At 45.7% G+C, this 11,738-nt stretch overlaps 1 protein-coding gene across 3 annotated transcripts in view; it reads left to right on the forward strand.

The window, feature by feature from the left end:
• Nucleotides 1-11,738, forward strand: part of NKD2 (NKD inhibitor of WNT signaling pathway 2) — a 66,419-nt gene that overhangs the window by 48,267 nt on the left and 6,414 nt on the right. For all 3 annotated transcript variants that reach the window (XM_029053907.1, XM_029053908.1, XM_029053909.2), the window contains exons 4-6: nt 7,407-7,467; nt 9,544-9,668; nt 11,078-11,173. In XM_029053907.1, coding sequence (XP_028909740.1) covers nt 7,407-7,467; nt 9,544-9,668; nt 11,078-11,173 — 282 coding nt within the window. The remainder of the gene's footprint in view (nt 1-7,406; nt 7,468-9,543; nt 9,669-11,077; nt 11,174-11,738) is intronic.

Here is an 11,738-nt window from a genome sequence, read left to right on the forward strand (position 1 = left end):
CTTCCATCGCACTGGGCGAAATTCAAGATGGTTTGCGGGAAACAAAGAGAAACGCCTTCCGAGCCCGTTTCAAGCCAGTGACTTTCCAAGGATGGCATTGTACCGCCTTGTCACTGAATCGGGATTTCATAAGGGTACGGGCAATGGGCAACTTGAAACAGTTACATTTAGTTCCCTGTGTGATGCTAATAAGCCACTGATAGGGTGATTGAGAAGCATAAATGCCATCCCGGAGAGCAGCCAGCTTGAAATGCCAGGCGGTATTTTATTCACAGCCACTGGAAAGATGTGGTTCCTCAAAATCATATACCGACAGAGTCAAAATGGTCCACAGAACACTGGGCGTGGATACTCAAAACCACCCTTGGGAAAGCAGTGGGTGGGTGGCGAGGGAAACCAGGTTTTAGTTTGCCTCAGGTCAGAGTTGGACCGGAGATCTTCTAAGATCTAAGAAACAGCGTGCCCTCGTGGAAAGAGCCCACTCCCAGTTCTGCCACTTGTCAGCTGTGTGACCTTGGGCAAGTCACTTAACTTCTCTGTGTCTCAGTTACCTCATCTGTAAAATGGGGATTAAGACTGTGAGCCCCATGTGGGATAGGGACTCTGTCCAACCTGATTACTTGTATCTACCCCGGTGCTTGGCACATAGTAAGCGCTTAACAAATACCATTCTTGTTATTATAATTAGCCCTGAAGAGGGGCGGAGTGAGATGCCCAAGGAAATCCCAAGGTGTCAGAGCCCTCCTAAATGTAATGACGTGAGACTGTGGACAGCTTCTCTTGGTATTGGCCAGGGTGTACTCCGGAGCACTGTGCTGAGCACCTACTGTGTATTGAGCACTGATCTGAGGGTCTGCTATGCATAGAGCACCACATATGTATGCAAGGAGCCTGCAGAAACAAAATCAATTAATCACTAAGATGGTTTTTGAGTGCTGAGTTTGTGCAGATAGTACTGTACTTAAGCACATGGGAGAGTACACTATAGTTGCTAGTCACGATCCCTGTCCTTCAGCAGCTTATAGCCTAACGGGAGATGCTAGCATTAAAAAAAACCATTACAGATAAGGGAAGTGACTGAGAATAACCGTTTGTAAGAGTATGCGTGTGGCAATAGTTAGGGAAAATAGGGTGGGAGGAAGCACTTAGTCCAGTGCTCTGAACATAGTAAGCACCCAATAAATACGATTGAATGAATGAATGAGAGGTTAGTGTATCCACCTGTCCTCGGGATGCTTACAAGAATGAAATCCAAATTGCTTTCATGAATCTTACAGAGTCTGTCCATGAGGCCCCCTGGAGAAAACTAGTAATTTGGGGTAGGGAACTTCTAAGCCTTATTAAAAGCACACCTCCTTCAAGAGGCCTCTCCAGACTAAACTCACATTTCCTCTGCTTCCTCTCCCTTTCATTAAGATTTGCACCCTTTATTCACCCCACCCTCAGTCCCACGGGACTTATGCACATATCTATAATTTATTTACATTAATATCTCTCTCCCCTTCTAGACTGTAAGTCCTTCGTGGGTAGGGAATGTGTCTAGCAACTCTGAACACGATAAGCTCTCGATAAGTGGTTCGACTGATTGGAAGCTGATGTCCCCTCCTGAGAAATGAGGCTACTGTCCAAATAATTGGAATGAGTTCCACCCCAGTCTGAGCCTAACAAACTGATGCCCTTGAATGGTCCAGTCAATTCCTACTTGCTTTGAGGGAGGAGGCGAGACCGGCACTCTGTTGAATAATAAGTGATGTGTCACCCTGTGCTCACAAAGTGTTTACTTTTAACTTTTGTCGAAGCCCCTTATAAACTAACAGGACTTCCTGAAATGCTGGCATTTGAAGTGGCTATTGATTGGCAACAGTCAGTAGCAGGCTGAATGCAATGGGCTCTTGTTTGTTGGGGTGAGAGGGAATTATTGGAAAGCGGGTCACAAGGTATCTGGGCAAACATGAAAGCTTCCTCTGTCGGTCAATCAATCAGTGGTATTTATTGAGTGCTTACTGTGTGCAGAGCACTGTACTAAACTCTTGGGAGAGTACAATACAACAGAATTAGCAGGTACTGTTCCCTGCCTATAAGGAGCTTACAGGGTGGAGGGGGAGGTAGATACTAAGATGAATAAATAATTTATAATATATCATTTAAAGATCAGGTTATCCTGTAAAGCAGATCTATTACCTTTTCAGGAGGTTTTAAGAAAGAATATCCAAATGATTAAGCAGAAATCACAGCACTCCACAACTGTCTGCTCCCTTGAAATGCCAATTGGCTAAAATAAAATGATTCTTTTTCTAATTGGAAGGAGGGTGGGGGAGAGGAGGGAAGGGAAAGAAAACCCAAAACCTTAAAAGATGTTAGCTTAAGAAACCTGATCATAGTCTCAAAACTCCACTGTGAGGGAGATAAGTTTGTTTCTCTGTTGTCGTTTTTAAAATATAGTCACACGGTGTTAAAAAGCACACACAGCTCTGCCAGGGTAGATTCCTGATACAGGTCTGGGAACATTTTCATTCTGCATGGAATATCGCTTTCCTTTTTTGTATGTAAGTTATAAAAGCCACGATTGTTTAACTGCTATTAGTAAACTTAATTTAGTTTCCCAACTTGTCAGAATATGAAAAGAATTAAGCTTTGGAACAGGGGACCTGGAACAATGGTCTAAGTAGGCTACAAATGGCGATTCAAGGAGTGAGTAGACAAAAAATCTTTTTGCTGTTTTTCCCTGGTTATGTGGGGGGTTTTGGTGGGAAGCGAATAGGGAGCGAGCAGTCTGAGTTGTTTGTGCCTTGGGAGGGGGCAAATTTAGGAATGATAGTACTTTGCCTGTGTAAGAACCGCTAGCATGCTGAGAATAATGTGGAAGACTGAACTTTGATCATCCAAGCATATTTTCCCAACAGGGACTTTGATCACGAAAAGGGGGAAGTCAGCCAGTGGAAAAACGGCTTTGTTTCCCAATAGACCCCTGGAGACCCAGGGGCCTCTGGACTTAGGAAATAGCCGTATCCCATCTGGTTTAGTGGGCAAAACCGAGCCACATTGAAAAGAGCTCTAGCCGGTTTAATAAATTGTAATTAAAGCTCTTGCCCCTTAGGTTTGACTGAAACAACATTAGATGAGGAGGAGAGGGGGCTATTTATTTGAACAACGAAAAGCCCTTAACCTCTTTGTGGTACCTTTGTGTGTTTGGGGTCGAGTCTAGACCCGGTTCTTTCCAAAGGCTTTCAAACGTGTGTGTGTGTGTGTGCGCGTAAATCAGGTCCTTTTAAAACAGGCTTTCCTTTTTTGGCCGAGTTTCCTGGGAGATGTTCATTCATTCAATCATTCAATCATTTTATTAAGCACTTACTGTGTGCAGAGCACTGTACTGAGTGATTGGGAAAGTACAATACAACAATAGTGACATTCCCTGCCCACAACGAGCTCACAGTTTAGAGATTCATGGCAGCAAGAAAACTAATCCCTGAGATCAAACTGGGAGGGGATGTGTTTTCAGATCACTGTGAAATGTACTAAACTAACCCAAATTTGTATTGGAAGCAGTTATTTTTCACCAGTATTCTCTGTGTCACTTTAATCAACTGGTATGTGGATAGAACTGGAGAGAGAGATGATATCTTCTGTTGGTATTTCTTTTTTTTAAGGGAAGTCCAGGAACAGATATAGAGGAGGGCCTATCACATTCAAATGAGCAGGATGCCATCACTTTTTTCTAGGGGAACCCACATCACACATTTTTGCTCCAGTTACCTCACCAGATTAGCGGTCTCCTTGCCAGAAGCACTTAGTGACTTGATGACAAGCAGTCCTCTTCTATTTTCTATCAGTAATCTCACTGGCCCGCTGATGGGTCTGCAAGATTCACTGATCCATTACACTGTGGGACCCCTGAAGGCAGGGATTATGTCTATTGTACTCTTCCAAGTGCTTAGAACAGTGCTCTGCACACCATAAGCACATTTATTGATTGATAGGAGAGGGGTGGGGAGGGGGTCTTATACCAGATAACCTAATCTTAGAGGAAGAGAGACTATTTCATGGACAATCCATAAGTTCCTTAAGGCTGCCAGCATTTATCATCATCCCGTTTCATTGTTCAGGGAAGGTGACTTAGTGCAGTTAACTCCACCAAGAGGAGCAGGTTTTCCTCCTCCACACAGGTAGGTTTTGGTCCAATATTATATCTAGTCCTCATCTCCTTCCTTTCCTAAGCTGTGTCTCACGTCAGTTGGAATTGGCCCTTTACTACTACGGGCCTAACACAGTGCCTCCCAAGACCTCGGAATCTTTAAAAAGCTGCTTCTTTTCAGCTTTTCAAAAAATTATTTTCTGTTATCCTTTTATGCCTTGCTGATTGATGCATGCAGTCCCGATCGGTGGAATTCCTGATAGCCCGATAAGTTTGCCCGTTTTTTTCTGCGAGGAAATGTGGAAACAAAGATCGGTAGTGTTCCCCAGCCCAGCAGGGGTGCGTTTAGAGAGCTGAAGATTTGGCTAATGTCACCAGGTCCTTAGCAATGAAAACCCCTGCGGAATCTGATCTCACTTAAAAGGCTGGTAAAAGGCCCAGCTGAAGGATGCCTAACAGTGATGCTGCAGCCAGCCTACTCTTCTGTTTGTTTTCCAAGTGCCTATCGGGCTGATCAGAGCCCTTTCTGTCCTTGGGAAATAGCCCCAGCATGTAACTGGAGAATAAAATCGTTACTGGCTTTCATCAAGAAATAAAATCCCCGGTGGCCATGAGCAGGGGTGATGGATTGCGTTCGGGGGTCTGGGGCTCCTGTGTCTCCATCTCCCCGACCGTGGCACAGGCACCGAGGAGAGCGAGGGGACGTTAGCCACAAGTCTGGCCTGTTGAGCCCCGTTGGCCCTTGGCTCTCTCCTGGCATACCTCGGAGGGAGAATTTTCCCTTCGCGTGTCTTGAAAAGTCCCTGATTCTCCTGGCATCTCCAGCAGGATTCTGGAATTTGGTTTCAGGGAATGAGGTGGTTCATCCCTAAGTATGTGTGTGCAGGGGGTAGGGAGGTGGGGAAAGCTGTGGGGGTTCCAGCTTCGAAGGTCGGCCCTGCTCCTGCTCAGATCTCTGACACCTCAACTTTATCCAAGTAAGATCCTCCTCCCCTAACCCTATATACAGCGGTTCCTGAATGTCTCACATCTTTTTAACAAAATCAATTGTCTATTTTTTTTTTTAAAACAAACAAAACAAAATCCATCCTGAAGCAGCCAGGGCCACATTTTGAATCCGATCTGCCTTGCCGCTGCCATCAAACCCCTGGTCCCTTCGTAAACATCCCGGTGCCCGAAGGGCGGAAAGATGAGGTGGGGGTGGGGAGACCATTCCAGGCAGTGTCCTGCTGGGAGGCCTAGACCCTGACAGCTGCTTGCTTGCAGGAGGGAGCTTGGGCTGGCCGACAGGCACGGCCGAAGGTGAAACTGTTTTTTGGGATGCAGGGGCAGTGCAGGGAAACAGCTGGAGAACTCAGGAGCCCTGCCTTCGGAAATCCGTTTGGACTCTGGCCAGAATCAAGCTCCATTGGCATAAAGGTTCCGCTTGGGGTCGGAGAGGCGAGGGTAGAGAGGTTCAGAAAAGGGGGTGGTCACGGGTTTCAAAGGATAAAGGATCTTGTCAGGAAGAAATAAACTGGAGAAATATGCTAGGAAAGCAGTTAAGCACGCTTTGGAAGTATTCACATTGAAACAACCTTGCTAGGTTTTCTCAAGTTAATCATCACACACTTGACAGAGTCTACCAATGCTTAGGATAAAAGATCTATTCCTTGCCCGTGTGTAAACTCTCCTTGTTCTCCATTTCCTTTTGGTCTGTGTCAAGTTGACTTTTTGCTCACGTCTAGGCTTTGGCCCTTGGGAAAGTAAAAATCAAGAAACTTTCATTTGGCAGGAGAAGGATTTTCTGTAAGATAATTTGCAAATTCTGGAACTAGTTTTACCTTTGTTTTGGTCAACAGAGTGGTTTCTATGAGTAACTTTTTGTACTAGACAGGTAGGGAAGCAGCGTGGCTTAGTGGAAAGAGCACAGGCTTGGGAGTCAGAGGTCGTGGGTTCTATTTGGACAAGTCACTTAACTTCTCTGTGTCTCAGTTACCTCATCTGTAAAATGGGGACTAAGACTGTGAGCCCCATGGGAGACGGCCTGACTACCTTGTATCTACTCCAGTGCTTAAAACAGTGCTTGGCCCGTAGTAAGCGCTTAACAAATACCATCATTATTATTATAACTTCAGCGATCTCCAAAGTAGGATTTCAGAATGGCATTTTTAGACATTCATTTCCTCCATCTTTTAGTTTCTGACTTACTGATCCTTCCCTGAGCCTTGATGGTTTCTTGGCTGAGGCATGATATGGAAATGTTTGATGATTCTGTTTTCCATGACCGATTCTGTAATAAGCCAATAGAACTGGTGTGCATTCCTCTTCAGAAGACGGGCACTAGTGGTGAGCTAATACTTTTTGGCGCCTATTAAGGGCTTAGTACGTGCTAAACTCTGGAACTAGATATACCATTATAAGATTGGACACAAAGTCCCAATCCCACCCAAGTGCTCACAATCTATCTTAGCCTCATTTTACAGGTGGGGAAACTGAGGCCCAGAAAGGCTAAGTGACTTGCCCAAGGTTACCGAATAGGTCAGTGGCAGAGCTGGGATTCGGACCAGGGAACTCTTGACTTCTGGGACCTTCCTCTTTCCATTAGGCTCCCAATCCCTTCTGTCTTTAGACAGTCTCAAAAGCCCATTACAAGCCCTCTCCTTCCACCTCACCCTAGCGGGGAACGGGTTGGACCCCGAGGAATTCAGTGATCCCGGATTTGCAATCAGCTGCCTCAATGGAAGGGAGAGTCAGTCGATGCCTTTGTGAAGTTTAAGAAGTTGGGCTGGAGAGAGAGGAATGAGAATCAGATCTGCAGTCCAGATCTCCTAGCTCCCCATTCCCTTCTGCCTTCTTTTCTATTCCTCCGTTTCTCATCAAAGCTTGATCCGATTTCACGTGGGGCGGTGGGAAAGGGAAAGGGCTCGTTGCCTAGGGTAAAACCCCGCTCATTTGGAGTCAAAGATCAGCGAAGCCCATTCGTGTGAATCACTTTCAGAAGAATGGATTCCGACGATATAATGGGGTATGTGTGGTATTTTGATTTCTGAAACATCTGAAACTTGAATGAGGCATAAAGGATTTGGCAGTTGTTAAAACTTTTGGACGCAGAGAGTGTAACACAATAACCCCGTGCAGATGTTCGGTCCGTAGAACGGGACTTGTTCCCAGATCTCACGTCTCGGAGCGCTCGGATGTAGGAAATGCTTCTGCCTGGAACTGTTTGTTTTCACTGGATCTGCAGCTGAAGGCCTGACAGTTTCCTCACAGCTCTACCTTGTTCTTCGTGCAGGAGCTACTGAATGGAGAGCTGAAAGAAGGACATTTTCGGGAAGACCAATGCCCCCTGGAGGGTGAGTCTCTGCCCTTGCTACGTGAGATGGGAAATGCAAACCTCCTCCTTTCTCTAGAGCATTTTTTTTTTTTTACAGTATTTGTTAAGGGTTTACTATGAGTCAAACTCCGTTCTTAAGCACTGGGGTAAATACAAGTTAATTAGGTTGGACAGTCCCTGTCCACGTGGGGCTCACAGTCTAAGTAACAGTCAGTCATTTCATCGTATTTATTGAGCGCTTGCTATGTGCAGAACACTGTACTAAGCGTTTGAGAGCGCACAGGACAACAGAATCAGCAGTTACTCTCCCTGCCCATGGTAAGCTTACAGTCTAGAGGGGGAGACGGATATTAATATGAACAAATAAGTAACTTAAGTAGAGGGAGAACAGAAGAACTGAGGCCCAGAGAAGGTAAATGATTTTTCCATTGTCACACAGCGAGCATTTGGCAGAGCTGGGCTTAGAACCCAAGTTCTCTGGTTCGTAGTGCTCTTTTCACTATGTCACGCTGCTTCTGCGTCTGCCAGTCCTTTCTCCAGATTATTTGTCTCCTCTGGGTTAGCAGCTCTATGGCCCTTTAATAACTTGTGGGAAATCTACAGCTCCATTAACTTTCTGATAAACCGCATTTTAGGCTAAGCCAGACGAGTTTCTTGGTTAAAAGAGACACATGGCCAACCGAGCTGCTTCCGGTTTCCGCTTTCCAAATAGCAGCAAGAAGCCGCGGAGCCTAGTGGATAGAGCACAGGCCTGGGATTCAGAAGGAACTGGGTTTTAGTCCTGGCTCCACCACCTGTTTGCTGTGACCTTGGGCAAGTCACTTCACTTCTCTGGGCCTCAATTACCTCATCTGTAAAATGGGGATTAAGACTGTGAGCCCCACGAGGGACATGGACTGTGTCCAACCTCATAAAAATGGGGATTAAGACTGTGAGCCCCACAAGGGACATGGACTGTGTCCAACCTCATAATCTTGTACAGACCCCAGTGCTTAGTGGCACATAGTAAGTGCTTAACAAATACCATGGAAATAGCTGTTCCATTCTCTTAACAATTAATAATGCATATATGGATATTAGCATCTCTTTGATTTTTGTCTAAGGTTTTGTGTTTGTCTAAGGTTTTGTGATGGGAAAGGGTCTTTGTTCATGGGACGATTGGTGGGGCTGGGAGGTGTCTGTTAACCAACAGGAGGATTGTTGGCTGGTCGGGACAGTATGGGTTTGTTCAGTGTCCATTGGTGTGGAGGTCAGACCTTAGTGCCACTGCAGTCTATCGGTCCATGGAATTTATTGAGTGCTGGCTGTATGCAGAGTACCGTACTGAGCACTTAAGAGAGAGCAGTGCAAAAGTCGGTACGCATGATCCCTGCCGGCACAGAGCTTGCAATCTTCAGGCACCACAGAAGGTGGTGCCTGATAAGCAGACATAGCCTAGTGGGAAGATCATAGGCCTGGGAGTCAGAGGCCCTGGGTTCTAATCCCAGCTCCACTACTTGTGCAACCTCGGGCAATTCACTTAACTTCTCTGTGCCTCAATTCTCCCATTTTCCCTCCTACTTAGACTGTGAGCCCCACAAGGGACTGGGCTTGTGTTCAACCTAATTAACTTGTATCTAACCCAGTGCTTAAAACAGTGTTTGACACGTGGTCAGCACTTAATACTGTTAAAAAAAAGGAAGTCTGGGGACAATAGTATTCCAACTCCTTGAGCTATGGGGGGGGGCTTCCATTTGACTTTTCCAACTCAGTGAGAGAAGAGCAGGCTTCTCTGGTTGGAAGCCCTAAGCAGTCACCCCCAACCCCCAAACCCTGATGGCATCTATATACCTATCCTTAAACTCTGATTTCCCCCCTCCCCAACAACGTGTATTTTATTGTCTTTCTCCCCCACTGGATGGTAAGCTCCTTGAGGGCAGGCATCATATCGGCTAACTCTCTGCACTCTCTCAAGCTCCTGACACAGAGCTCTCTGCACAGGGGAAGCCCTCAATGAATTCTAATTGTTGGCTCCCATTCTAGGACATTTTGGGGGCTGAATGAGAAAAAGAGGTGCAAGAACTCTCATAAGTCTTCTCTTCCCTTTGCCTTTCAGTGATCCTTCCTCCTGAAAAAGAAGCATGTGAGGGCTACTTGCAATCCCTGAATGCAGAAGAAGGAGAAAAATTAGGAAATAAGGATGCCAGTCGAGGAACAGGGAAGAAGCGGTTAAACATTGAGGTATGTCTTTCCCCATCGTACTTTAACTTGTCCCCTTCTTTATGCATTCATTCGTGAGGGTGTTCTAGAGATAAGCAGTGCCCAATTGAATATCAGTAAAAAAGTCCTCCAGTTCTTTAGCAGACCGCATCATATTCTAGGCTAATATGGAATGAGCTTCAGAGTTGTAGTGGGACGGGCGTAGAAGATCTTGCTGTGAAATTTTGCTAAAGTACTCAGGTTGCATGAAATTCTGGAAATTCAGGACTGTGCTTAGCTCTAAATACACAACTCCACAGAAGAAATAAAAAATCTAAGTCAGCCAACAGTTTAGCATCCGTCCCTAAGCCCAAGGAGCTCAGGACCATATGAGAGAAATCAGTGGTTCCCAAGACAGAAAACAGCCGTTTTTCTGTGGGGTAGGTATTCCTGCCTTGCAAAAGGTCACATGTTTGCGTCACCTCCTTTTTGGAAGTCTCCCTTCACAGATAACATGCACCTCGATCACCACAGTGGGTTGCAGTTTTCTTGTCAGGGGCAATGGAGAGGCCAGTGTCCAGAGGACTTTTTCCTGACCGAAACCCTGTTTCCACATTCACTGGACTTAAATCTTCGTAAACAGCCCCACTCAGACTTTTCTTCTTATAAAATGGGGCATCTCAGGTTTCTGCAGTCCTTGAGGCTAATCTGACTTCTGACCTAGTGTTTCCTTAGTACTTCCCTAGAAAGTAAGTCTTTAGCCCCTGACCCTTAACCTGAATTGAATATTTAGGCCCATGTCACCCCAAAAAATATCAAACAGTTCAGGAAATTTTATATACCTAGGCACCCCCAAATAGCTTAGGGAGCTGGATGGGTTCTCGAGAAAACTTTTCATTTATCCCTTTCCACAAAGTAATACATCCCACTGATTTTGGGGTGGTGGTTGTTTTTTAACAGTACTTCAATATACTTATTGAGTGTTTACTCTGTACAGGGCACTGTACTAAACATTTGGGAGAATACAGTATAATAGAGTTGGTAATAATAATTATGGTATTTGTTAAGCGCTTACTATGTGCAGAGCACTGTTCTAAGCGCTAGGGTGGATACAGGGTAATCAGATTGTCCCTCGTGGGGCTCACATTTTTAAATCCCCATTTTTACAGATGAGGTAACTGAGGCACAGAGAAGTTAAGTGACTTGTCCAAGGTCACACAGCAGACAAGTGGCAGAGTCGGGATTAGAACCTACAACCTCTGACATTCCCTGCCCACAACGAGCTTTCAGTCCAAGGCAGTTAAGCGCTTACTGCGTGCTAAGCACCGTCTGTACGGTGCTTGGCTGTTGTCGTTCTGAACCACCAAGTTAAGCAAACATCCAACGGAGGATCTTTTTTTAAGCCGCCGATGGTTCCCCCTGCCTAACCAAAAAATATTCCTCGTTTGCAGGAACTCCAGTGTGATGTGTCGGTGGAAGATGACAACCGTCAAGAATGGACCTTTACGCTCTATGACTTTGACAACAGTGGAAAAGTAACCAAAGAGGTACCATTGGTCATGATCCCATTTAAGATTTAAAAAAGTGCTTATTTAACCAACTAGAAGAAGGCCTTGGTTCTCTACCTTCTATACTGCTTCCCCTTCCAGCTCTACTGCACCGCTGGCATATTTCTGCTTTAGGCAGACTTGATTTCCTCCACAGGAACCCCTAAGAACCACCTGACAGTTCAGTAGCGGGTGTCACTTTGAGGGAATTTCCGTCCCTTTCTCCCTCCTGTAGGTGGTCCTGGATGGGCAGGAGGTTTTGGAATAGGTGATTGGGGCTCTGGGGTTTATGCACTCTGTCTGGGGCATTAGGAGGCAGGAAAGAGAGTAATAATGATAATAATAATGATGGTATTTGTTGAGTGCTTTCTGTGTGCCAGGCAAGACAATAAGCACTGGGGTAGATACAAGGAACTCTATCTGGACTCAGTCCCTGTCCCTTGTAGGGCTCACAGTCTCAATCCCCATTTTCCAGATGAGGTAACTGAGGCACAGAGAGGTGAAGTGACCTGCCCCAGGTCACACAGCAGACACATGGTGGAGCTGGAATTAGAACCCATGACCT

Source organism: Ornithorhynchus anatinus, chromosome X3 (assembly GCF_004115215.2).
Source record: "Ornithorhynchus anatinus isolate Pmale09 chromosome X3, mOrnAna1.pri.v4, whole genome shotgun sequence".
Classification (NCBI taxonomy): Eukaryota; Metazoa; Chordata; class Mammalia; order Monotremata; family Ornithorhynchidae; genus Ornithorhynchus; species Ornithorhynchus anatinus.